The 27,533-nt window shown below is 42.3% G+C and overlaps 3 protein-coding genes across 7 annotated transcripts in view; 2 read left to right on the top strand and 1 right to left on the bottom strand.

Annotated features, from left to right (window-relative positions):
• LOC125011524 (neuron navigator 1-like) overlaps positions 1-8,480 on the bottom strand; it is a 74,556-nt gene extending 66,076 nt beyond the window's left edge. Inside the window, exons 1-4 of the mRNA XM_047590757.1 lie at positions 8,114-8,480; positions 6,936-7,116; positions 2,271-3,151; positions 1,545-1,636 (exon numbers count right to left, since the gene is read on the bottom strand). Of these exons, the coding sequence (XP_047446713.1) occupies positions 1,545-1,636; positions 2,271-3,145 (967 nt within the window). The 5' untranslated portion in view covers positions 3,146-3,151; positions 6,936-7,116; positions 8,114-8,480. The remainder of the gene's footprint in view (positions 1-1,544; positions 1,637-2,270; positions 3,152-6,935; positions 7,117-8,113) is intronic.
• Positions 8,481-12,087: 3,607 nt separating this feature from the next.
• LOC125011790 lies at positions 12,088-16,724 on the top strand. Of its 5 annotated transcripts, none has more exons than XM_047591130.1 (9): positions 12,088-12,174; positions 12,979-13,057; positions 13,149-13,358; positions 13,439-13,525; positions 14,377-14,630; positions 14,794-14,916; positions 15,399-15,539; positions 16,204-16,342; positions 16,424-16,724. In XM_047591130.1, exons 2-9 carry the CDS (start codon positions 13,006-13,008, stop codon positions 16,636-16,638), a joined length of 1,221 nt encoding a protein of 406 aa, XP_047447086.1. In that variant the 5' UTR covers positions 12,088-12,174; positions 12,979-13,005; the 3' UTR covers positions 16,639-16,724. The 5 variants fall into 5 exon arrangements, with proteins under 5 accessions (XP_047447086.1, XP_047447112.1, XP_047447104.1 ...); XM_047591156.1 differs by having other exon boundaries at positions 12,106-12,174; positions 13,149-13,326; XM_047591148.1 differs by having other exon boundaries at positions 12,120-12,174; positions 12,867-13,057.
• A 4,104-nt stretch (positions 16,725-20,828) lies between these two features.
• csrp1a (cysteine and glycine-rich protein 1a) lies at positions 20,829-27,239 on the top strand. The gene is made up of 6 exons (XM_047591438.1): positions 20,829-21,065; positions 23,575-23,687; positions 24,539-24,707; positions 24,794-24,923; positions 25,014-25,110; positions 26,773-27,239. Exons 2-6 carry the CDS (start codon positions 23,579-23,581, stop codon positions 26,847-26,849), a joined length of 582 nt encoding a protein of 193 aa, XP_047447394.1. The 5' UTR covers positions 20,829-21,065; positions 23,575-23,578; the 3' UTR covers positions 26,850-27,239.
• The last annotated feature ends 294 nt before the right edge of the window (positions 27,240-27,533 follow it).

Genomic DNA, 27,533 nt, shown 5'->3' with positions numbered 1-27,533 from the left:
CTTTTATTTGCAAATGGCTCTATTCTGGTAGCCAGACATGGCAGACCAACAAAAAACTAAATATTGCTTGCAATAAGATATTTATATATTTTTATACTATTCATACTAATACTATATGAATGAGCCTACGTTTTCTGTACCATAATTTTCTCTTTCTTCTTTGCAGTGATTATTCTTTGTCTGGATGCTCTCGGCTGCTTCACTAAAGCAAATAACAAACCCTAATCCTAACCAGATATATCACGGCAATTGTCACATTTGAAATGTATAATAATAATAATAATAATAATAATAATAATAGTAATAATAATAATTCTGTAATAAAGTTAAATAAAGTGCGGGAAGGTAGAGAGGTGACAGTATTGGGGGCTAAGGTGCTTTGTCTTGTACTTGTACATTTACCACCGGACATCATGTGCAGTTGAGCCTGATATTGAAGCTATTTGCTTCGCAGGTTATACAGCAAAGTTTATAGGCCTTGACATGATCAACCCCGGAGCTACTCTGCTTGCATGGCTGAAATATCGATTCCAGTGGATTTAATTTGAGGATTTGTACATTCACAGGGAAGGAACTGCTGCTCTGCGTATGTACGTGTTAGTGGAGACAACAGTGTGAAGAGGTTCTGATTCTCACGGCGTTTACTCAATTCATGCGGTGCAACAAAACCGCTGAATTATTTCATTACCAAAGCTTTGCACACACTAACTCTGAGATCATCTTAAAGCGAGGCGGCCTATCCCCTCTTGTCTGACTGACACCACATCACAAGACTGACTCACTACGCCCTGGAAGTCATATCCCTCCGCCGCGTCCACATCCGTGGACACAGACTGACCACGGCAATGCATGACTATGGCTGTGGGTGCAGAGCAATCCATTACTCAAAGCCACATACGCTGGGACTGTGGCTTTTCAGGTCAGCGGAGTCGGTAAAGAAAAACAGTGCAAGAGGTAGGGGAGGAAAGAACACGCGAGAGGAGGATGGGTTTAACGCCATGGCAGCTCTTGGGTGAAGCTGAAACCAGCGTGCATGTTATAATGCCTGGCAGCGAGTTGGGAAGTGCTGCACTTCATCCCATTACTGACCCACATCACCACTGTCATCGTCCTTCATCCCAGCATCCTGAGCCCATCTCTCTTTCCCACCGATGAGCCGCTGCAGGCTGCAGAGCCCCAGGCCGAGACTCGCACACAAAATGACACCGCCGCGACTTCAGACACGGCTCCTGAGGCCTGATGAGCAGCAGCGTGACAGATATACATTTGGACAAAGAATGGTTGTCCCTTAGTCTTCACTGAGTCCATTCAGGTTCCACAATGAGACCCAAAGGTCAGTCGCTGGCATGTCCCGTCTGACGCCGTTTACGACTCCGTCGTAGTAAATATGTCTGGCTGCCAGAAAGTAGGCATCATTGGTACCTGCCAAAATGGCTCCTGGCGCCCTGATACTTAGTAAGCAGACAGGACTGAGACTTGTTTAGCTAAGGAGAGAAAGAGGAGAGAAAGAGAAACAGTGGTGTGTGTCATTGTGTGGGTCTAACCTGGTATTAGGTCGTCACAGCAAACTTCTATGGATCCAGAGGAACAGTCGCTCAGTTCATCCACTGAAAAGTCACTCTCGTGTATCTGCACCCTGTCAACGCGTCATGAACACGTCTGTTACTGAACATGCAGCTCCTACAGTAATGTCACAAAGTTCAACAAAAACACGTCTAATTTTCAGTCCAAATTCATTCAGCGACTTCACTAAAATACCACAAACCGCTCAAATACAAACACCAAACACAAACATTGGCTTTTTAACTTTAAACTACATCAGATTCACTTTGTCCTTGTTTTTATCCCACATCATGAGAGACTGTGTGTGTGTGTGTGTGTGTGTGTGTGTATGTGTGTGTGTGTGTGTGTGTGTGTGTGTGTGTGTGTGTGCGTGAGCGTGGACAACAGTATACTGTGTCAGCCCAGAGGCTGTCGAGAGGACACTTAAACAATCAGCTCTGCTCCAGAAAACTCTCGAGTGCGCATGTGTGCGTGCGCACAAATATGTGGCTGGAGGAAATACGAAGGGCTGAAATTAGACTGAAACAGGCCGAACAACGGGCCTCTGGGGCCGATCTTTAGCGTTCCCGAGTGGGAGGGTGGTCATTAAGAGATATGAGGAAAGAAATGATATGTGATATTTACAAGGAGGTCAGTAAACTGAGGCTTGTGACGGGGAGACTGATAAACTGTTGTTTGAGTTGCGGTTCTGTTTTTAGACCACGTACCTGTAGCTGAAGGGAGCCACGGTGGCCATGTTGACTCTGGGGGCGTGCGCCTCTGCGGGCGTAGCCTCCACGTGGAGGCTGTGATCCTGCACGTCAGTTCCCGTCTTGGAGTTAACCGGCATTGCGAATGCGATAGTTGGCAGCGGCAGGGGACCGGGGGAGGAGGCGGGGCTGCTGTCCTCAGGAGTCCCCATCTCCTCGTCTGATTGGCTGGTGGAGCCGCCGTGACCTCTGACGCCGTGCTCGTACGTCGTCTGAGTGAGAGCGGGCCGGACGTTACCGTTATTCAGCGCGGGGGATCGGGGCAGACGGTTTTCTGGAGGCTCTTCCTCTCTTGCTGACGTGAGGTCTGCTGTGTTCACAGTATTCGAGTTGTCTGCTCTCCTGAAGTGGAGCGACGGGCGCTGGTTGTTCGCTCCACACGCTTGGTTCTTATTGCTGAAGGCGCTTCTGTTGCGATTGCCGTCATGTGGAAATTGCGAGTGGGCGTGAGCAAGGGTGGGTTTTCCCAGATCCAGTGTGTCTTTGGAGTGCGGCGGCGGCGGTACTCGGCGCTGCGTGAGCGGGCTGCTGTAGGCGGAGCGCGACACCTGCGGCACGGGGAGGGTGCCCGTTCTCTGGAAGAGCTGAGCTTTCAAGCCCGCATCTCTTGGGTTGTCCCTGGAGGAGGGGCCGGGGATGCAGGAGTTTCTCGGGCGAAGAGAAGGAGAGTGCGTGGGTGTGTGTTTAGGGGTCTGTGTTGAGGGTTTGGGCAGGTTGTCGGCCTGGCGGCGGGGATCTACTTTTGGAGAGGAGGGAATCAGGCTGCGAGGAAGAGGGATTCCTGATGAGGGAGGCCCCCGGGAGGCCGACTTCACATTTACTCCCGCGCTCATGCTGACCTTAATGAAGGGACACGGACAGAGAGACATAAAAAAATAAATAAAAATAAACAGTATGAGAGGATCAGTCCCCCAAAAAAGTTTGGTTAATCATTATGAGTTTAATTACACCCTGTTAAAGTTCTACTCAGATCAGATGAGGTTTTTCTGTTCTAGTAATGTGAATCAGGCACATATGACAAGAGTCTTCATGGTAAACCACGAGTCAAACTTATTTTCAGCGAGGCATGGAGAAATGTGCCCGCTGGGAGTTGAAAGCACAAAAACAGCTTCACACACACACACAGAGACACATGCTCACTGTAACGTCCACCAGCTGCGTTCGGATAATTATGTTCTCAAATAAATGAATTTCGCCATCTAATCAAGTCCGCCTAATCACACCGCTTTCTTTTTTTTTTTTTTATTTTGATCATCCTCACCTGATCTGATTAGTCTCCAGAGAGTCACAGTTCTTTTTAGCGTCTTCAGCGTCCCACAGAAAGTGACAAACGTTCCAAGATCTGTGAAGGTCTGGCCGAGGTTCTGCGTGACTTCATTTCATTTATATGTAAAAAAAAATTAAATAACCGTAACTAAGTAAACTAATTTCCCTGCCTCGTGCTGCTCTGCTGGAGGGAAAGAAGTCCTGAGGCTGTGAGGTTGAAAGCGAGGCGGCCAAGGAGGGAGGGAGGGAGAAAAAGGAGGAAAAAACGTCAAGTGAACGTCAGAGGAACGAGAAGGATCGCTCTCCCTCACAAAGTGTCACATGACAGTTTTCTGTCAAATCTACCTTTAGGACTTCGACGTGTAAGTGAGATGTCGCCACAAACTTTATAACTGGTTTGTTTGTTCAGTTCAAACCGCAACTCAAAAAAGTATTTAACGAGCTGAGGAGCTTTAGTTTTCCAGGTTTTTACTTTTAAGGGTGTTTTTGTGTTAGTGAGCGTATTAAATGCTTTTAAAAAAGAATTACTTGAATAAGACATAAATGAGAGTAAAATGTAGCCGTCCATGTATTATTGTGCAAAAGCAATTTGGAATTATTTTAGATTTAGGATGATTAAGGTTGTGCCAAATTCATTCTGCAGCCTGATAATGACCCTTAATACACAAAGTTATTAAGAACTTTAGTGGCAAGAACATGAAGATGTCCTGCAGCAGATTGTATCAGGTATTATTTAAACAAAAAGGCTGATTTAACCTGACTAGTTTCCATCTGTTTGTATGAAGCTAATTGATGAATCACTATGAAGCACTATTTTTTTTTTATTAATTTACTGTACATATTCTTTTTTTTTTTTACTTTCTACTCCAACTTCGGAAAGACACATTTGAGGCAGATTTAATTATTTTTTTTTTTTATAATTATACACACTCTTAGAAATACACAGATTTAAGGCTTAACCCGCCTTCTTGCCCCGTCTCAAAGAGAAGAAATTCTGCTGCCAGGAAACTTCTTGGGAAGCCGTTTTTAGTAAAGCAGAGATGTCTCAAATTAAGCCGTCTAAGTCACAAGGATAAAATGCTGGATTATTTAACGGTGCATCTAATCGCAGCACTGCACACAGTGTCATGTGGATCCCACCGAACACACACACACACACAGCTTTTTTTTTTTTTTTTTTTTTTTGTGGAGAAAAAGACTGACTGCTTCAGTTTAGAAACTCAAAACACACCCAAACAGGGTGCTTCCATGAAGCTATAATATCCAGACATACTGGGTTAGGTTAGGACTAGTGGCTCCATCACTGTTGACTGTCGTGCACAGCAGCAGTGATGCAGCATTAGGTAAACACAGACAGATGTGATCATCCATCCTTCTTGCTCCTCTCATACCTCTTGCTAACTTCCTCCCCCTCCTCATTCCCATAAACTACCATTTCTCTCCATCCCATTCTCTCTCTCTCTCTTGGGAGGTCCAGACACTAATAAGCATCAGAATTTCTCTGCGTCTGATTCGAGCCCTGCTAGGATCTCCAGCAGCACAGGTGCGGTCTGACTCTGTGTCTATCTGTATGGTAATTGGCCTTTCCCCTGGGGATGTGCCGGGGTCACACCGGTACTAGAGCAGGCCACGTATGAACACACAGAGGCTCAGCTGCCCATGGTGATGTCCGTGTGTGAGCATGAGAGAGACAGAAATCAGAGAGAAAAGAAACAAGAGGCCAATTTCTGCTGTGAGAAAGGGAATTTTAGGGCTGAAGCATTCACAGATAAGTTGATTTCAGAGCCCAGTCAGCTAATATCTGTAGGGTATGTTCTCTATGTCATGTGTTCTTTCTGTATCATCCCCCTTACGTAAATACTTTTACAATAGTTGCACTGTTGGCTTGTTGACTCGTTCGCTGTGGGACAAACTGCGTGTGACTGGTATGGTTACAGAAATATAGAAAGTGTTGTAAATGGTGGCTATGAAAGCCTTATTTAATAAACTGCTGCAAATATGAAAGAAATCAGATTTTAAAGTTAAATGTAGTTTTTTACCTTTTTACTATTATTTTTGAGATAAATAGATCAATTACTTAGTCCATAAAATGGCAAAAAGTAGTCAAACAATGATTAACGCCTTCATTATATCTGTCCAAAACTCAAAGAGATTCAAATTGTGACTTAATTACAAAGAAAAGTAAAACAGTTGAACGATTAATAAACTTTCACACTTGTTGTCAACTAATGAAAGGAAAAGCAGACTGGCATTCACAGTATATATATGATAATACGGATACGAGCCTCGTGGCTGATTACGTGATTTCACATTTATTAGGTTTTTAGTGACATTAAGAGAAAATACTGTGATATTTAATACGCAGTTTAAGTAGGAAGGTAAGGAAGGTAAATGTGATTAAGCTTAAGGGGTTTGGAGAACATCATGATGTTTGTGACACAAACGTGGTGCAGAAAACCCTTTGAAAATCACAGTTATTTGGTCACAAGTCAATGCACTGATTGTGTGTGTGTGTGTGTGTGTGTGTGTGTGTGTGTGTCGTTGTGTGTGTGTGTGTGTGTGTGTGTGGTGGTGGTGGTGGTGGTGGGAGGGGGGCTCAACATCTGACCAGTGTCCTCAGTTATTCTGCCTGGATAGTGCTGACATCTGCAGGAAATTGCTTGCAACTGCAACTACCTTCTTCCTTCACCACACTTCTGCTCTTACAATTAATTTCCCGCCCATAGATAAATGTTGAATTACATTGTCAGATTTAAAAACCTTTTTAATTTCTGTCCTGAGAGACAGAGGTATCAGGTTTGCACGGGTTTGTGAAGGACAGCGACAGCCTGCATCACAAGCATAGATGCCAGCTTTCAGTTTTATAATAACATTACACCGCTTAAGCTGCTCTGTCCCATGACAGGCTGGTTGAACGGAGTTACTGTACATCTGCTCAAAGAAACATGTATACCCTCTCTCTCAGCTTACCCTTGTGATGAACACCCTCTGACTCATCACAAAATCAATACATGAGGTGGTAACACAGCCCTCTCTGTCTGCTAACTGAAGGACATTAGCGGTGCCTCTGTGTTTGCATCTGTGACCCAGTCTGGAAACTCTAAAATAAGAGAATGTGATTCTCTTCGTAATGACAGAAAAACGACTAAATGACAGCAAAAACATGCTGACACTGATCACAGAGTAATGTCTGTAACCCTAACCCTAACCCTAACCCTAACTGTGCAGGCAGAATTCATTGAAAGTCAGTTTTCTAAGAGGAAAGTCAAGATCTAATAAAAAATAACCATATCTGAATCTCACAAACAGCTTACGACGAAATGGTCAAGATCTGCTCTCTGACATGAGTTCTCTTACCTGTCAGTGGAGTAACAAGTCCTTCAGTGTGTCTTTAGGCCGAGCCGGCGGGAGGGGAGGGAGGTCCTACTTCTCCGACGTCCCAGGAACAATGGGACTGTTTTTTCCTGGATCACAGTCGCATCCTCACCGCCGCTCTCCCATTGGTTCGCAGCGCCTCTCCATTCACCGAGGCAGGAAGCTGTGACAAACAGGAACGACCGATTCGGCCAATCAGGGGCTGACGCACCGAGGTGACTCATTTTCAAAGTCACTGTTCTCATCTTTGAAAAAAAAAATAAGTAATTTCTTCCACCACACACCCATAGAAATATCTTTTGGAACAATGAACCAAAGACTGTTTATATTATTGTGACTCAGTGACCCACTTACTTGGCCCACAGTGACAGATAGTCTGTCATCTCCAAAAATGCCACAACATAGAGTAGAAGTCTGAAAAACCTTCTAAGGCCCAATTTTGAGTGAAACAAGTTCTCAGTGTTTTTTGATGTCAAAGCCTTTCACGACCACCGAAAACGTAAATATGACAAAAACTGGTGTCACAAGAGTTCCAGTGCAGTTTGGTACGACCACAGGCAGTCACCCGTTGAGACTCGAGTCTTACAATGTTTCTACAAAGCATGTGAATCACTCACGACGGGGGAAAAAAAAAAAAAGAGGCTCGTCTAACCCACGTCAGCTCCACACACACTTTTTATAGAAGCTAGCACCCACAAACTAAACAGGACAGGGTAGAAGCTTCCAACAAATAAATAACACCAAGTGCGCACAAACGATTTTGCCTGTTTTCCAGATCGTCCAACACTTTGCACTGACGCTTCTCACACGCATCACACACTATACATGCCACTGATGCTGCACTGAGTCACACAGACCCTATAATGCTGACACGGGCTGATTGTCGATCAAGTCACCCCCGGTTATAGAACACCCCTGCTTCTCCTCTTTTCATCCCAGTTAAGCGCTGCCTGTTTGTCTGCCAACCTCTTTCTGTACTCGACCATCACACAATATGAACATTTTCCTTCTTAAAGACGTGTTTTTTTTTTGTTTTTTTTTAAAGCTTCTGCAAGAAGTGAAGAGAGCACGAGGGAGACGAGGAACCAGATCCAGCGCTCAAATTAACTGCGTGAGGTAAAACATTAACCAGTTAAAACGAACACAAGGGCTTCACTCACCACCATCGGTCCACAGAGCGGCAAGTGAGTTTTCCTCCTATCTGTATGCTGCTGACAGCGTCTGGCTCAGCCCCTGCTTCTGTCTACTTCTGCCTGGCCGTCCTCTGAGCTGCGAGCATGTGTGCGTTTGTGTGTCTCCGTCCGTCACTCCACTCCTCTATCGCGTCATGCCGCTCCGCTGTTGCCGCAGTACGCCCGCAGCCGTATCCCCGCCTCTCTCTTCCCCCTCTTTTTTTTTTTTTATTTCACTCCCCTCATCACCACCACCCCTCGGTAATGGACCTGTTGGCCGTGGTCCCTCCCTCTCAGTGGTGAAATATAAGCCCCATCCAGCAAACACAAGCCTGGTCCATTAGCTGGATGAGTGTGGTTTGTGTGTGTGTGTGGGTGCGTCTACACATGGCTGCCTCTATAGTGTGAGTAATACATGGTAATTAAGCAGATGCAGCCGCAAATGTGAATAGCCTAAACACATCATGCGGCTCTCAGGGTCTAATTGGTGGCCGGGAGTTAAAGAAAAACACTATGTTAATGATAGATGTGCTGAGGACAAATGAAAATGCGCACGGCGCTTGTGTACGCTCACATCATCGCAAACACATCTGTTGTCTATTTCTGCGTGCGTAGGAGTGTGTATTCTTGAATGAACAAGCATCCTGAAGGAGGAGGGACAGTCCATCCGTCACTACTCTAATTTGCCCCTCACTTGTAATGAAAAGGGGAGCCTGAATAAGAAATAAGGGAGATAAGAGGACAGATGCTGGGACCGAGATGCGCAGACAAATTGAGATTAGCAGCAGCGCACTTACACGCCAGATCTGACCTTGAACTCTGCTTCTAGGAACTGTCTATTCATCCTCATAAAGCACAGGCTGTAGAAAGCTCTCTGCTCAGAACGTGCGATTTTTTACATTAGAATGATTGAAGGTGAGATTTTATTATTTTCATCACGGATTTGATTAGCTGAGTTCATCTCGAGTTAAACGGAAATTAATCTGATTTTTCTTGTGCTTTGTTTTCATCGCAGTCCTCTTCTCAGCCGCATTTACTGTATGTCCGTCTCAGTGTCTCTTTCTCTCTTTTCGTCTTTCTCTCCATTATTTGTGTTTTCTCTCCTCTCGTATTTCTGCTGCGCTGGCTTACGGTTTGATACGGACGCAAGGGGACAGTGCTGCATATTTAATGAGGACTGTGATCCACAGCAGGTTCAGACCCTTAAATATGTCTCTAATGATCCCTTCTATAAACGTGGAGTTCGTGGTTATTGATTACAGTTTCATTTCTGACTGTCCCATCCTGTGCTTGTGCTGAGTTACCACTACAGGCCTGAGAGCTCTCTGCCTGATCACATATTGATCAGGCATTGACTCGGGTCTGAAAGTCTCTGCTGGAGACGTGCATCAATAAATAATGGGAAACAGCCCAACAATAATTAATACACAATCTGGCCAACTAACAGTGATAAACTGATGCACGCTATGAGAGCACAGAAAGCACAGCACCTCCCCCAACACATACAGGACACATGGATACTGTACATATAACCCCCCCCTCCTCCTTTTCCACACATACAGCATGTCCTTCATGTAGTAGATAACATTCACTTCATAGCTCACCTCCAAATACTCACATTAAAGCCGAGTTGCGCTCCTCTGTTTTTTTCAGCTCCCAACCCGAGGATAAACGCTCCAAATTCAACCACTAGCAAAACAAAAACCAGAAAAACACACACATGATCTGTTGCTTTGTCTCAGGGTCTCATGAAACGGGAAGTGACTCTTTACAGAGGATTATGGGTAAGAGTGTGCATGCGTCTGCTATGAGAGAGTGTGTGTGTGTGCGTCGAGGGGCATAGGAGGGTGGAGGGGTTAATGTCATAGCTAATCGTCTGATGTCCCCCGAGGCACGGCCTCCCCCCTGAGAGGCAGACCCTGACAGACGCTGTTGTGACAATGGGACACTTGTGTCACTGTCCCCCTGAGGGGCATATGGAGGGATGAAAGGAGGCGGAGGGGGGGGGGCAACCCTAACATGTTGTATGTCTGGATCACGGGGCCCCAGATGCGGAGATTCACTGAGATGTGTAAAATTAAGCGAAAAAAAAAGAAACGCAGAAACAGAAGAAGGATGGATTGAGGAAACAAACAAACAAACATTACAGGCTAGTGCAGTGTAGACGAAGCTCTAGTTTGCTGTGAAATACATATGTACTTGTCACAGTGCTCCATCTGAAATGTACAAGTTTGTGTCCACGGTGTCACTGCACTACTGTCGCCACTAGATGGGGCCAGAGCGCCTCATCTTTTACTACAGGGTATGAATTGTGAGGAATCAATTTAAATCAAACGCCCTGTTCAAACCTTATATCAAAAATGTGTCTTGGGTTATCCAATCACAAGCGGGCAGCTCTAAATAAATACTTTGCACTCTAAACCTAAATTAACACCTATATTCTACTGTATTTCTGCTGTGGCCTCATTCACCTCCAAGGTGCATGGAGCAGGGAAACAAATACGAAGTGATCAAGAGCTGCACAACACAACAAATATAACAACAAGTTGCCATTTTTTGGCTCAGGGCCTCCATCAGGGTCAACCTATGGCCTGGTTAGGGGTCAGGGAAGACCCTCATGAAAGCCACTCATGCCTGTTGAAACATGCCACTACTGTGGGGATTCGTTTATTCTTTCATAGGGAGATATTTTAATATATTTCATCCTTTTAGCTTGTAACTTCTTCATTTTTTTCAACAAGTCTTGTGAAAATCTTGTGAAAACTTTGTAATGTAATTTCCTTGACAGATCCCATGACACAGATAAGCAAGTACAATAAAGATCCCTTAACCCTTAAGATGCCCTTTTTACATCACTCTCTTGTCTATCGGTCTAATTCTGGGTTTATATGTCAGATTCTAATTAAAATGGCAGCGCACGTGTTAAGTATAATAGCAATTTATATTATCGTAGTTAATAGAAACATTTTACCTTTTACTGTAAGGTCATTTGACTTTGCTTCCTCTGGATTTATTAAAACTGCAATGTAGAAACAAACCATAAAGAACCAAAGATCCTACTATGTATAAAAAACAATAACACCTGACACTAAGTCAGTCTTTTTGTTTGATTTGACTACTAACAACTCAGTAGTTCATGGAAAAAACAAAACTGTAGCGATAATTATGAGTCATTATTACAGTTTGGCGGGGCGTTAAACTGGAAGAGCTGCAGTGAACAATCAAAGGGAGACTCGTGGCTGGAGGAGACACCTACATCTGCTGATGCTAAAGCGAATAATGATCACCACTGTTGTCATGCTTATAGTCACACGGTGGGTGTTTCCTAATGATAATGATGTGATACATGGTACCACTCCTCTGAAATGTGATTTACAGAAATCAGTCAAAGCACTTGGGGTGCATAGAGACGTACAGGAATTCATTATTAATCAATATATGGGCTCATTACAAAAAATGCAGGTGTGTATTTCAGTGTTGTTTGCAGTGTCATAAAGACAGCTCCTCTACAATCAGGGCATATTTGTGTGGGACTGTGTGTGGCAGTGCAGTAGAAGAATAATGAATGTGTATCAATATTCATCTGTATTTTTAGATGCTGTGTGAGTCACTTACAAAGGAACAATTAATAGGTATTAATAGGTATAAGTATTGTATAAGAACAATTACCCATGTAAGGATCAGAGTGACTGACAGGTTACCGGATAAATTACATCTTCATTAAACGTAGACTGACAGCCGGTTGATGCAATGGGGGGAAAAAAAAAAACATCTTGAAGAAGCAACAAGCTGTAAGTTGTGTTTTCTAGTATGTGTGTGACCCATTAGTATCGCACAGGGCCTCTCTGCTGTCACCTTTAAAATGTGCCCTTTAAAAGAAAAGTAGCAGCCTTAGGCTAAGCTGCTGGACTGTTTCTCCTTTTACACCACCTGTACTGACAAGTTAAACCAGCTTTGACTATTGGGAGTTGAGGCTCCCACCCAGACCCTGTAACAGCTCTGAGAGCAAACACCGGGAACAGAGAGGAGACAGTCACACATCTTCATAGGTAAGCACAGCTGTAACCTCCTTCATGTTTTTATCTCACTGACGGGTCTCCTTCTCTCTTGGTCTAATGGCAGATTTCAATTTTAGACCTGAGTGGACTTGTTTTATGTTTATTTTTTTTTAAGTTTTATTCTATAACATTTTGAAGATCGAGTTGGGCAATCAAAACAAGTCACAGGAAGTTTAGAGCAGACCACACTCCTATAATCAGTCTCAGCTCATTCCTTATGCAGTCGATATTTTAGACTGAGGACTACTGCTAAAAAAAAAAAAAAAAAAAAAGCTCTTGAAACAGATGTTGGCTCTATTTCAAACCACAATTTGGGTCTGGATATTTTTTTTTCTTGATCTGTGCTTGAAAACTGTACGCGGTGCTGTATTTTCCACATTACATCTCATTCTCTGTTATAAGCCAACTTCATCCAAATAGACGTGTAACAGTAGTTTTCGGTATTCAAGAAAATGTGAAATGAGGGAATATTTATGAGAATCAAGCAATGAGAAGGCGTGTCCAAACATGTGACTGGTGGTGGAATATTTTAAAAGTTTCAGAGAAAATTGTGCAGCGTAGAACGCCAATGGGAAACATGTTTAACACGTTTTACAACATTTTTTCACAATTGTCCACATCTGAACAGATTAAAAATCTGAGTATCAGTTGGCAAATCTCAAGTATTTCTTCTCTTCCCTGAGGGTCACAAGAGAAGCTTCAACGCTGCATACCTCTGTCACAGCAGCCCTATAATCAGGCCTGTTTCTGGAAATGCCAAAACACACACTTTACTAAAAAATCCTGTTCTCTTAGACTGTCCTAGAGTCAGGACTGTCAATTATGATCAGGTCAATACCTACAGAAACGGAAGAAACAGAGGAAAGTCCTACAGGTAGAGTACGAGCTGTTTAATGAGATCATTTTGCTTTAGCGTCACTTCGAGTTTTACGGACGTGGTTCAAATATTTCACTGTACATTTCAGATGCCGTCCCACAATGGAGAACCGTGTCTGACCCGAAACAAGCCAGCCAGCTATTTTCACAAGAGCTTCTCCACAGGCACAAAGATTCAAGGAGTCTGTTTCTGTGTGTGGACGTCAGACAAGACAAGGAGGAGCAAGACCGAGCTTTGGTCGCATTCTACAGCAGAGAAGGCGTTCGGTGGGCGTCGCCGCTTCGCTGCAAACTTCTGGGTAGCCGTTAGTAAATGACAAAGTACGAACTGGCTGGAAGACGTTTTTAATCCCGCGCGAATGTGTTTGCTTCTCCGCAGGTGACGATGCCGCAGGAAGTGGGGTCGAACGGCACATGATGTCAACGGTGATTTTCAAGGTTATAAGTGGATTCCATATAAACTTAGGTTAGACGCAACAACAACATACGCACACGCACACGCATACGCATATATAAATGACACCAACTTGATAACTGATTAACAGGGGGTCCACGACTTCTACAGGTTCTGTGGAGGTACTGCAGGGGGGTTCGCAAAGTCGTTGGTTGATTAGACATTTTTTGTATATATTTTTTTAAATTTCCCCCACAAATTTAAATTTCATTAAATACACGTTAACATGAATCCAACATATTTTAGTAGAAGGATAAGGGATAGCTCAATATTGAATGCAAAATTATAATAATGTATATATATATATATATGTGTGTGTGTTAATATTGAATACACATATAGTACATAGGGGGTCCCTACTTAATCTCTCCAACAGCCTGGGGGTCCTTGGCCTAAAAAATTCATATCATACACAAACACCAGCAATTAGCCTACTTTCTTTGATCTTGAGAAAGTCATCCGATTATGTCTTTTCGTCAAGTTAGACCGCAATCTATACTTATAAAAAACTTTGCATAACTGTAACAATTCTTTCTACTATTTAAAGTCATAACCAATTCAATGTCTAATGTTTAATGTCTGTGCATTATCTGTTTACACAATCTTTTAAATTAATCTTGGGAACCACAAAAATCTGAAAATCTGCAAAACATGCAAACACAAACAATTATTTTCAGTTTTTTGATTGACAAAAAACACTTCTTAGAACTAAAATACGAAAGTATCAAAATCTTCACTTATTATTATTCCATACAACATATACTGGGTATAATCGCTCTAAGTATATTTTCGTTATTCTCATTAATTCTTATTTACCTTATCCTCTGAATTGTCTTTTGAAACACAGTCTATCACTGTTGCAGGAAGCGCAGCAATCACCAAAATCTTCGAGGGCGAGTCCGATCACCTCATCCCGTCAGTTTCAGAACAGCTCTTAAGCAAAAACATGTTCGGCGTAGCGGGCCGAATGGTCGGCCATTCCTTCTTACATCATGGCCCCTGTTTCCCAGGACTCAGTCCGGCTGTAATCCACATTTTATTTGGAGGTTCATTGGAGTCCACGCCTGTGACCATAAGGGACTGCCCCGACCTCGACATCCGCGACGCTGTGAAAATGGTGAGCCCTGGGATTAACTGAGGTCAAGCACAAAATTTATTTTTCACCTCCAAAAGCTGCATCTAGTCGCTGGATGCCACGGACCCATAAAAATGCAATCTGCTGAATTTATTCTATTCATGCCGCGTGAATAAAATGTGCTTCTCATTATGTTTTATTTCAGCTTGATGGAGAAGGCGAATTAAAAGAGTGTGACTCCATCCATCAGCTCTGCCTGTCGTGGAATCTGCCAGCACCAAATGCCACCAACAGGAAATGGCTGTCTGAAAAGCTCCTGTTACATGCCGTAATGTCAAAGTACTTCTACTTCAGCTTCACAGCTCGTGTTGCTTTCTGTACACTGGTGCTGAACGCAGACCCTACATTAATCCATCAAAAATCATGTTTAAGGAGACACGGTAGTTCAAATACTCTTCATGAAAGCTTAATCATTCCAATATTTATTTTTGGATATATAATCACAACTAATTGTGCAGCAGAAAGCCACAGCAAAGTCAGTTTTCTAGGCAATACAGGCAAAATCAGAAGACATCTAAATTGTGTCAACAAATAGAACTGATCCTTCAAACAGGGCACTAGATATATTTTAAAGTTTACAGAAGTTTATCCTTAAATTTTAACTGATGAGATTTCTTTTAAGACAGATTTTTACACTACTCCACTACTCTCCATATCATCCATGTGCCATCCATCTGATTTTGGTATTGTTAAATCACAAGTCAGTTTACCGCAACAAAACAGAGTCATTTTGTGTGCCGTGTGTTGCAGGTCATTGGGCAGACGACGCGTCAAATCAATCAATTCCGAAAAGGCTTACAGGACACGGAACTGTGGCCGCTTCTCATTCACAGGAAGGACGTGATCCCGATCCTGTTTCCCAAGGAGTCTGAAGCACAAGTCACGCCCCAGGTGAACTAAGAGAACACACATCTAATGCAACAACACTGGGCATTTTGTGCAGAGAAAAAAAAAAAAAAAAACGAAGCACCAAAATTGAATCACTGATAACAACACACTTGATGCTTCCTGTTTTTTTGTTGATGTTTTAATTCTTAAAATACATATAGTGTGGTATCCGTATTCCTCCTCTTTGCCCAAGTATCGACATAAACTGATCAGCCACAACATTAAAACCACTCATATAACATTTTTCAACTTTGACAACACAATGTTCAGCAGGGAAACTTTTAGACCTGTCGTTCATGTGGATGTTACCTAGACACGCACAACCCACCTAGACCAGACCAGGCGCCCCCACCCCATTGCAATGACACCAGAAGAATGTCGCATGATACAGACACAAGAACAACTCCAAAACTCATGACAAACAGCGCAAGGTGTTGACCTGGCCTCCAAATTCACTAGATCCCAAACCGATCAAGTATCTGTGGGATGCGCTGGAACAAGCCTGACCCACAGGGGTTGAGGGGATCAAAGGCTCCCACTAAAAACACCCAGTCACAACTGTTTTTGGGGGCACAAAGGGAACGTACACAATAGGCAAAAGGCATAGGTCATAATGTTATGCCTGACGAGTGTAAAAGAATAGACTGGGAGTTGCGTGTCATTGCAGATGATCTTGGATTGCATTACGTGGCCTTCATCTATAACCGTCATGCTCGAGAGGAGCTACAGATCAGTAGAAGAGGAGGAGTCTGACGTCTGGGATGTATGTCGAGTGTCTGGCTACTTGAAATCCTTCATCGAGAGTGGTACGTGTCAGTGCTGTTAACGCGCTGTTAAAAAGTCTGTTTAGCACATGCGTCGCCTAATCTGCTGCTCTCCCAACACAGCGTCTCAAGCTGAGCTGAAGAACCTCATAAAGTTCTGGACGGGGTGGGAGGTGCCAGCCGCGGAGATGAAGGTAGAAATAGTGGAGGCCACGCTTCCCACAGCTCTAACTTGCTTCGAGAAGCTGAGGCTGCCAAGACATTACACAGCATTCAAAACGTTTCAGAGGGATTTGTGTGCGTGCATACTACACCACTACAGTTTTGGCTCTGACTAAACTGGAGTCATGTTCACTTTAAATGTCTGCAGACTAAACTCATGTGGGCGACTGTTATATATGTAAAATAAAAATTAGTTTGATCACTTGCCGTCTTCGGAAGATTTTTGTTCATATAAGATTTTGCATTTCTAACGGCAATTCTTAGTTTTTAGTCCAGTGAAGCATGGCATGCTATGAACTTGACATAAGCTTTAATGAAGTGCTAATTCAAATACAGCCAAGAGGAGGCTTGAATCATGAAAACTGAATGAATGAAAAGTGAATGAATGGCTTGAAGGTTTTTGCTGGCCCCTATAACAAATAATTGTAGGTTTGGACTGATGCTGAATAAAGAACTTCTGAATATGTCTCATTGGGACACTTTGTTTTTTAAGGACCAAAGGAGAAAACTAAATTTTTCAGTATTGTTGAGACACGTTCAGGTCAGCATCACTCTACGTGGGACTTCTAACTTTTTTGAGGTATTCACAGTATTCACAATTACCACATGATGGCAGCAGAGGTAAATCATTGCAGAGCTTGATGCTCATCACCCACTCTGCCATCTGTCTTGACCATTGACCAGCCACTGAATTCCTTCTCATCCATTAAGCCCAGTTGATTGACGTTCAACAATCAGTGCCTGAAGGTCATTTGCGATTGAATCATATTTCATGTAGTTTAAATTCATTATTGAATAATTGTCTGGACAGATTGAAACTGTGATAGTTCGGAGTGTCTCAAAAGGTAAACAGTATCAAACTAAATTTGATAACAAGTAAAAAGTAAGTGAGGGTCATTCTTGATGCTCTCAGCACAGAACATGCTCATTTGCAGCCACTCTGCATTTACAGCCACTCTGCTAGGTAGAGCTGCCATGATAAAGAACTTTTAGCCGTGAGTCTCCGATCACACTACATACCCGGGGAATTGGCATCGAGCGGATGCCAGTGTTGCCTGTGACATCATCCACACAACTGTCGCCAGACTTCAGACCCAGCAGCCTGATACCTTCATGCTTCATGCTAATTTTAATCAAATGCAATTGGACTCGGCACTGTCTTCTTTGATTGTTGTTCAAGTGGGACTACTGATCTTCTGTATGCAAACATGAAGGATGCATACAGGGTTACACCTTTACCACTGCTGCAGAAATCCCAATCTGATCCTGCTCCAACTTGGCCACCCACCACCAAACACTCCTTCAGGAAATGGACGTCTGAGGCAGAGGAAGCGCTGAAGGACTGCTTCCAGTCCACTGACTGGGGAGTGCTGCAGGAGGACGGGAGTGAGGACTTAAAGGAACATGGACATGTTTTACCAGGCTATCGTTGCCAGTGTCCTCTTCCACGCTGTGGTGAGCTGGTTAGGCAGCACTAAGAGGAAGGACAAACTGATACAGAAGGTGGTGTCTGTGGTAGGGGCAGAGCTGGAGTCCCTGACACTGGTGGCAGATAAAACCTTCAACAAAATCTGGTCCATCATGAACAATGTCAAACACCCTCTGTACCAGGGTTTCTTAACTTTTATGACTGCTGGGCCCGATTTTCCCGGTACAAAGTACTATTAACACTTTCATTCTAATTGATCTGAGTCTGGTTTGATTTGTAATCAATATCTAAATCAAGTCCTCTTATGGTTTAACAGTTAAAAGCTTGTGAAATAAATTATGCAATACACTGTTATTGTCTCATTTATTTATACTGTGTATGTAAACCTGCACATACAACACTGAACAGGCTAGCAATTCTAACAAATTAAGAACTAAAGGCTCAGGGCTCAATATTTAGAGTTTGATACACGCTCAAAAAACTGAAGAGAATTTTTGGCATGGAAATAAAACAAATACATTCAAAGTAATAAAAGTTTCAAATTAAATAAATGAACTGCTCCTAAATGGTCGTATTTTGCTCCTATAATTTGAGACGGTAAATTTAAACTTTTTCTTAAAAATTTTTAAATATTTTTTGTTGCTGACAAACTTCTGCTGACCCGGGTTTTTCACTCTGATGTTGATGTATCTGCCTGTTACACTCGATTCTGTCACTCGACGGCCTGACAGACTGTATCATTGTAGAAGCCTCAGCTCAAAAACACCTCTGGAGGGCAGAGACTTTTGTCCATTTTTTTTCAATCAAACAAATCAAATGTGTTGTTACATTAACATCACATGTTAATGGAAGCACATAAGTGAATTAGGCCTACGTCGTGTTTGGGAAATTGCACCAGTCGGGTAATGCATGTGCGACTCTGTTTATATACAGCGTTTACAGCGATATTCCACAATTTTTCAACGATCATGGCAATCGGAAATCTGTGAGCCGCATCCGAAGAGATTCGGTAGCAGATATCAGACAGATATCGAGCACTGTGAAGGACACTGTGATTTATTTTAATAACAGCAGCCTTTTGAAAGAGCGGGGGTTTGACCGTCCATTCTTCATTCACAAACTGAAAGCCTTAAAAACATACACCCATGCTGCCCATTGTTAACCTTCAATGTACGTGATGACGTATGAGGGAGGAAAATCAGGCACGCAGCTCTCACAGCAGGAGGTCCAACCCGGGACTTCTGGCAATGTGAAAGTTCACCAAAGGCGAGTCGACCCGGGTCAGGATTTTGGATATGAAAGGGGTACCAGAGTGACAGATGACACAGTTCCTGAAATGAATCCGACTCAAATTGTGAGGATTGTGAGGCCGTGGTGGAAAAGGTCAGGAAATTCTTATTTTTCTTTGTTCACCTGTCTGGGGTAGTCTACTTCAGAGAGACGAGTTCAATGAACTGTAAATTCTGCTGTTGATACTCGAAACATGCAGATAAACTTGCTGATAACACCGGCACAAAACGATTAAAACACGACAGACTGGTCAAACACAATGCCAGTCCGAAACATAAAATGTGCCGGGACCTGTCTAATTAAAGTGCAACTTCACTTCTAGTTGCATTTAGAGGACAAGAGGCTGCTTTTATTAGGATGTTTCGTTTTAACACGCCGGCTAAACTTCAGTTTTTCGTTTTGTCCATTAACAAAACATAACTTAATAAAGGGTTGTCCTTGCGTGTAAATTCTCGGGGGACTGGAATCACTCTCATTTCCATGTTTTCTATTAAAAAACTTCAATACTGACCTTTCACAACAGTCCAATCATACATACATAGAAGACCTTTCGCAAAAGCCCCATCCCCCTTAGTTACTGTTGCTAGCCTGTCAGATGTGTATGAAGGGCTTTTTCTGCTGATGCTATAGCAGCGTGTTAAACAACGTTGACGCCTGACTGCCACCAAGTGGTGGGAAGCTGCATTGCGACTCTCGCGGCCCACAGATGCAAAACTGATTTTTTTTTTTTTTTTTTGCGGCCCATTAGGTGGCGCTCGCGGCCCGGCCCAATGGTTAAGAAACGCAGCTCTTCACGACACCATAGTCAAGTTATCTGCTGGTTAACGATCTATCTAAACCAACAACCACCAAGTTAATATGATATATTCTATGTAGCCAAGTCTTGTTTTTGCAGGGAAGTTGACCTTTGACATTTTGTTTTTTTTTTATTATTATGTTTTATTAAATCTAAATACTATCCTAATTTACTTGTACTTCTTTGTTCTAACACAAATGGAAAAACTCTGGAGTTGTCATCATTCATAGGTTATCATGCTGTTATGTTGCCGGTTCAGCCAGCTTGAGATGGAGTTGGCCTGTATGTGGCCCCCAAACTAAAATGAGTTTAGCATCTCTGCTTTATATACAGAGATATTGTTGGCTAGAAGGATGGATGAACAAACAAATGCAACATCAAGCTTCTGACCACAGCTGAGGCTCCCAACGCGGAGGCATAAAAGTAATCCTGTGTTTGGATATGATAAAATTCTGAGAACTTAAAACTGTTTAAACAATGTGTTCACACGGTTCACACAGCCCAGTAGTGTTGACTGTTGTCCTCATACTCTGATACCAAACAGGTGTGGCTTTCATGGTTCACACACCTTCATCATGCATGCACATTTGCAATGTATGGCTTGAGGGCAAAGAGCAAAATTTCAAATACAAAATCATATAGTGGCTCATTTTCATTTTTTGTACCTATATTCATTCAGGTATAAAACATATCAAGTGCGCAAATGTCAAAATCTAAGTTCCTCCTTCCACCTCTCTCTCTCTCTCTCTCTCTGTGTCTGAAGCCCCTCCCTGTCAGCATATCTGGAACACAGTGGAGAGGCACATACCAACACAGTTCTTGGGTATTGTGTCACTGGGACGACGCTCCAAACTAACACTTCAGGTTTCAGAGAGGACCTACTTTTCTCTTGCAGGCTAAAAGCCCACTTACTCCCACTAACCTCGGATTGCTGGATTCTTGAACATATCCTGGAGCTGCGTTAACGCTACACAGAGTCATACTTCAATTGCCCATCATCACTGAGCAACAACACCAAATAACTGCAGGTAAATAATGTTAATATGTTACAGATTGTTGAGGTTTCCTCTTCTTTTAAGTCTTATCTTATCTTTATTTTACTTTTCTGCTGATGCATGATGCGCAGCAAAATGTGTATTTATTTCCTGCTGCGCTGAAGCTAGTAAACAGGTATCACTGAGCAGCTGCATAAAGTCATATTGTGGAATAAAGCAGCTCTGACTGAAATTAGCCCGAAATCATACGGTGTCACATGTGTTTAATCCGTGAACGCACTTCCTGATTTGAAGGATTTTACACTGCTTACCACCGCTTCAGCGATTTATTTTGGCATTCTTACACAACTGTCCCCACATGTCTAAACTTGCAGAGCCATCAGTATCAAGATGTGCCAGAACGCATCTTAGAACACGGTTCTGCAGATCATTTAAGTGGCCCGATTTTAAATCATAGTAACGTCGCCAACAACACTTTCATTTGTCGAGAGGGAACAGCTTCCTCCTACTTCTCTATGCGACTCCCTTTATGGTGTGACTGACAGCTGTCACCCCTCCTGTCCCGCCAGATGAGCGGTCATATGAGGCCACTTATCTCTACAGACACTGACAACAATACTAAGCATATTCTTGTTCTGTCCTGTTTTGTTTTGGTTTTTTTTTTTGTTTTTCCTCACCTTGTGATTTGTAAACTTGGTCCTGGAGTTGGGAGCTGGAGACATTATTTCACATCGTGACACTTTCACACTTTTAACTTCTTCTTCTGCCCTTCGCTGACTGTACCGCTTCCAAACCTGATGTAAAATGACAAGAATCAGAAAGTGAGTTGGAAAGTTATTTGAGACTTCAACTCATATTTTTCCTAACTGCTAGAAAGCTCCGACACTGTGTTTTTTTTTTTCTATCACTGCCTGGTTCAAAAACATTCCTGCCATTTTCTGCTTTCACTGGATTTCAGCCCTGCTTCCAATCTTGTAAAATACTGAATCGTTTACATGACAGAGTCCCACAAAGTACCCCTGGGTGTCTTTGTGGTCGTGAGGCCTTTCATTTTCCTCTAGGTTTCACATCTTATACCCCTCGTTTCCACGAACCACGCGTGTTTCATTTCACTTCGTCGACACACGTGGACCTGAACACAGAGCTGAAGCTAAAACGAACGATAACACTTCAAATCCTGACTAAATTATATGTAAAGCTTTAATTGTATTGTTAAAAAACAGATACTTGTCAGTTCATTGGGTACAGTAATGAAAACAAATGCATTTTGATATAATGGTTTTCTTCTTCTTCAACTGTCTTCTGATTTTGGAGGCTGTGGTTTATAGAACTATTGAACTGTATTGTGCTGCACAGTAAATAAGAGAAACACTAATTAGATACAGATACATTAATGTACAGTGAAAACCACACCTATGATTTAACATCATTAAAATGCCTCATATTCCCATTAAATATCATTCTGTTAGAGGCAGTCAACAACTCATATTTAATTTAAGGGTGTCGCATTTAGAGTTTAACAGTGACTCTGTTAGTCACAGGATCCATTAACATTGTTGTTTTAAAAAAACAGGAAACGTATCCAAGGGCGATAGGAAATGACCCAACACTTTCAGTCTGTGTTTAGATTTCAGATCAAACTACTGCAGAGAAGTAGCTAAACTTGGTGCAGTAGCTGCGTCATATCGGACATATTTCATGTCTGATACAAAAAAAAAAACAGACATTAAACTCAGAGCAAGAGTAACGGTCTGGAGGAGTGATGCAGAGTGAGACAGGCAGACAGGAGTTGGTGTGAGTCACAGTCAGGGAGGAGGGAGGGTTTGCACAGTCAGGAATGTGGAAGTGGATACGCCAGAATGGACAGGGAGGGTCGTACTGGGACACACACTGGTTAGAAGCAGGCAAGGCGCCGCAATCTTCCAAGTCCTTGAAACGACTTGAAAACTGATCAGCAAGTCACATCTTCACATTATTTCCACACTGGCTCCGTCCAGTTTTCCAGTGGAAGCAGCATTCGTTTCCTGCTTTATAACAAAAAAGTAATTCTTCTTAAATGTTACTACTGCTGGCTTGTGGTTTCTTTTTTTCTTTTTTTCTTTACAGGCCACATAGAAATGGCAGCAGTGAAATTACAGTCTCTGGTTCTGGCTACAAAGTTAAAATTACAGATGACCAAATGTGGATGTTTGAATGCGTTTCTCACCACTTTCGTTTGTGCTCGTTTGAATTTATTAGTCCAGTCCTGCATCTGTTTTTCTATTTACGGCTTGGTTCCCCACATCAATCACAGACACTAAAACCAGTTCAAGAAAACAACATTTAAAACGTATCCATTGAAAAAACATATCTATGAATCTCTGATGTAGTTTTAGTCTCTTTCCAAGTTGTTCACTACTTCCTACCATGTCTCTGCCGCCTCTGGCTTGGACAGATTTCTCTTTGTCAAAGAGCAATAATCGTTACACTGCAGACTCATAAACAATTAAAACGACATAAAATGTTAGTGCACGTGTTTTTGTTGACATTGCATGATTTGCAGAAGGATGCCGCTGGGAGGAGGAAACAAGTGTGGCCGTTGTTCCAAGACAGTTTACTTTGCAGAAGAAGTGCTGTGTGATGGGCGGAGCTTCCACAGGTCCTGCTTCCTCTGCAGTGAGTAAGGCAATTGCTGTTTCCTGTGATACTGACGTTCGTCACTGCGGTCGCATGTAACGATGACTTAATATAGACTGTTTGAGGACGAGAGCGTGGACGGAGAACACGTAGCATGCAAGGAATATGTGCTGTCAATGAATAAAAAGTAGGAAGGAAAAAGGAATATGTGCGTTCGTGTACAGGCTGCTATACTTAACGTGGAAGCACGAATCAACTCCATCTTGGTTAATCGTCTCCTTCTCCTCTGCACTTGTCCAGATTAAATCTGTTCACATGAGCAGCAGAGATAAGACAGATGGGAATACAGTGTCACGCATTGTTACCCAGTTTCATATAAATGGCTTGAACCCATTTGATTTATTTTAAATTACTGACTAGGACACTGAAGAGAGCAGAACTCCTAAAAAGGCCACTGACTTAATTTCACTTTGTAAATTAGCTTCTACTGTTTCTGTAAAACATACACATGCATTTTCTGCAAACTACAAAATTCTACTGCATCTATCAAACTCAAATAACTTCACATAATTTAACATAACCGCAAATGTGTCCAAGTAAGTCCCCCATCTCTCTCCTCCTGATAACGATGTGGGCTCATAGAGTTCCGAGTGGAGTTATTTGTGTTGTAATCGAACATTCCTGTGATGGAATTTAGATGAGAACATGCTTCTTCAACAGAACTGGGCCATAAAAGGAAACAGTCAGGAATCAACCCAAGCACATGAACGATGATGATTAACAGCATGTGCGCAGATATGAAAACAAATAACATGCATTTTGCACTGTGTGTGTGTTTGTGTGGGTGTGGGTGTGGGTGTGCGTGTGTGTGAACGCGCCTATCTGTGCAGTGGTGTGCGGGAAGAATTTGGACAGCACAACTGTGGCTGTTCATATGGATGAAGTGTACTGCAAGGCATGCTACGGCAAGAAGTACGGACCAAAGGGCTACGGTTACGGCCAGGGAGCAGGGACGCTCAGCATGGACAAAGGAGAGGGGCTGGGTATCACACATGAAGAGTAAGCGACACACAAACACCTTTCTTGATGTCTTTTTTTTTTTTTTAGGCAGTTTGTCCACATTTTTTTGCCATCTTTCCCGTCAGAGCTGCTCCTCATCGTCCCACCACCAACCCAAACCCGTCTAAGCTGGCTCAGAAGTTTGGAGGTTCAGACAAGTGCCCCCGCTGTGGAAAGGCTGTGTACGCTGCTGAGAAAGTGATCGGAGCTGGGAGTGTAAGCAAAAAAAAAAAAAACAGGCATTCACAGCACACACACGTGCACGCATGCAAAAACACTTCTAAAAGTGGTCTGATTTACTTACAGGCGTGGCACAAGATAGGATGCTTCACCTGTGCCACATGTGGGAAGAGCCTCGAGTCAACCACACTAGCCGACAAGGATGGAGAAATCTACTGCAAAGGTAAAACGTCCCCGTTTTCACAAGGATGGATATACGGCTACACATTCACATAGAAAATCTGAGCCCAATCATTTAACAGTGACTGTTTTCCAAGATTAATACCCAATAATAAAAATAAACACAAGACATAGGTCTCAAACTGTGATTCCATATACATCCCCTAAACTGCTTAACTAAATAAAAAATCATTATATTATATTTATGTCTGTTCAGTAGCAATAAGAGTTTTTTTTTAGTTGTCCTTTCCAAAATAAATAAATCTAAACATAGAATTAACATATTAAATTATTGAATAAACTAATAGCTGAAGTCACATTATTGTAAGATACTGTTTTTCCTACAGTAGATTAATTGTAGAGCAACCAACAGTACTACTCTTGCGTCAGACCCGTTTTCAATGTTGGTCCAAACTCGTGGTGCCACGCAAGATGATTTGAGTTCATCCATTTTGTCCCAAGCTGCATTAGTTTGAAAGAGAAGTCACATAAGAAACAGTTCATAAAGTATTAACAAACCTTCTTTCAATACAACTGCAAGACTTCAGCACTTAGATGACTGGGGTACATGACTGGATGCCAGTCTTAATTATTTCCAGCCTCTTGCTAAGAAAATGAACTGCGTCTAGGTGTAATTTCCATAATGAAACAGCAGAGGGCACACTTACACAGAGACAGATTTTAAAGTCAACTAAAGCTTCAGAGAAAACAAACATGTCTCAAATCACTAAATCTCCTGAAGAGTATGCCAGGAAAATTGTATTCTTGGATATTTATTATTTTCAAATTAAAGAAATGTACTGCAACCACTTGTCGCGCCTTTTACACAATTTCCCAAAATCAAGATAAATAAAAATATACATAAGAAGCAGTCATTTGAAAAATAAAAAGCTGTTTTAATGAGCAGTGTCATGACAGTGTCATGCTGACGACTTCAGTAACAGTCATGAACATGGAAAATATCTATTTCTATATTTCTCTTGGTATATGATTGGTAATGTGCAGCCTAATCTCTTGCTAGGGGACATAAATCAAGGAAACGTCACAAATTAGCACAACTTCCACATAAGATGTATTTGAACTCTCTGAAAATTCAATTACTTTGTTTCGTTTATGTCAAAATGTGTGCTTTCCAAAGTGTGACACAAAAACATTTACATTATTATTATACAGGAAGTTTATCAGGGGGTCACAATGCTGAAGGTTCTAGCTAGCTAGCTATGTATTAGCATGTTGGTGCAGTGCAATATGCTACACAAGAAAGTAATAATATTCAAAATATTCAGTAATAATTATCCCAGTCTCTACGAGAAAACTAGCTTGTGTGGTGCAAGACATTTTAATTTAGCCATGCGCAAAACTGTAATTAGTTGAGAATAAAGCCATTAGCTTTATTCGTGACTTCAGCAGCATCTGCACGTAGCTCGGTGAATCGGTTACATAACACAACTTGCACAAACTCTGTGGGGAGGACATTTAATACTTACATTTAAGGCTATCAAAACATCTCAAATGGAGCAAAGAGCCAACAGACAACTCAAACATTTTAAACTAATCATTGCTTTCAAATACGATTTAACCTAAGCTTAGACAGAAATGTAGACACCAGCTAGTGTTTGAATCTGAATGATGTGGATTTTTATGGCATTACCTTTGTTTCAAACAGGTTGTTACGGCAAAAACTTTGGTCCCAAGGGATTTGGATATGGACTGGGAGCTGGAGCGTTGGCGCACACTCAGTAGAGGCTGCACTACCGCCTTCTTCCTGCAGAGGTCACGCTACGCCTATAAACACCCTATACAGTCAGTGCTTCAGACATATGCTTGATAGGAAGCTGCATTTAAACTGTAATGTCACCAACATCCTAATCCCAGAGGCCGGAGGCGGTTAGTTACACAGTTACAGTCATTGCTGACACGTACACCACACTTAATACTGCAATATTATGTATTAAAATCTGTATTGATAAATAGAATATGCACTAAATGAATGGTATCTGCTAATTATGAGGCCTTCAAGAAAAGGTAGTCCCACTATCACAAGATAAACAACAGTCTCAGTAATTCCTCGATGTTTCTGTGATGCTTTTCAAACAGCATGATAGTGATAATAAAGCTAATTGAAAGAAATGACTTCAGTGTTTGTTTTTCTCAACTACTCCCAAACTGTAAGTGAAACTGTCGCCCTCCCTCCCTCTATGGGAAGGGGCAGGGAAGTGAAGCAGCGTAGCGGCCGAGCTTCTGTATTTAAGTTTCAAGAAATGACACATGTGCATTGCATCCATTCCACTCATAACAGTGCAGTGACGCACCGCACACTAATGTGACTGAATGAGATAAGGATATGAGATGTCATGTAAGATCTGGGAGAAGTACAGCTTCGCTGCCCTCATCTGCCAGGGTGAACCAGTGCTCTACAAAACTGTG

This window comes from Mugil cephalus, chromosome 1 (genome assembly GCF_022458985.1).
Source record: "Mugil cephalus isolate CIBA_MC_2020 chromosome 1, CIBA_Mcephalus_1.1, whole genome shotgun sequence".
Taxonomy (NCBI): Eukaryota; Metazoa; Chordata; class Actinopteri; order Mugiliformes; family Mugilidae; genus Mugil; species Mugil cephalus.
Note: the sequence above shows the minus strand (reverse complement) of the source record. Positions and strands in the feature narration are given on the sequence as shown.

What these genes read in the sequence shown, in the direction of transcription:
- LOC125011790 (XM_047591130.1), top strand. Translation starts at nt 13,006, where the DNA reads ATGATCAGGTCAATACCTACAGAAACGGAAGAAACAGAGGAAAGTCCT. An exon ending in AAGCACAAGTCACGCCCCAG is followed by an intron (nt 15,540 to 16,203) that starts GTGAACTAAGAG and finishes GTGTCATTGCAG; the next exon opens with ATGATCTTGGATTGCATTAC. An exon ending in GAAATCCTTCATCGAGAGTG is followed by an intron (nt 16,343 to 16,423) that starts GTACGTGTCAGT and finishes CTCCCAACACAG; the next exon opens with CGTCTCAAGCTGAGCTGAAG.
- csrp1a (XM_047591438.1), top strand. Translation starts at nt 23,579, where the DNA reads ATGCCGCTGGGAGGAGGAAACAAGTGTGGCCGTTGTTCCAAGACAGTT. An exon ending in CAGGTCCTGCTTCCTCTGCA is followed by an intron (nt 23,688 to 24,538) that starts GTGAGTAAGGCA and finishes CTATCTGTGCAG; the next exon opens with TGGTGTGCGGGAAGAATTTG. An exon ending in TGGAGAAATCTACTGCAAAG is followed by an intron (nt 25,111 to 26,772) that starts GTAAAACGTCCC and finishes TGTTTCAAACAG; the next exon opens with GTTGTTACGGCAAAAACTTT.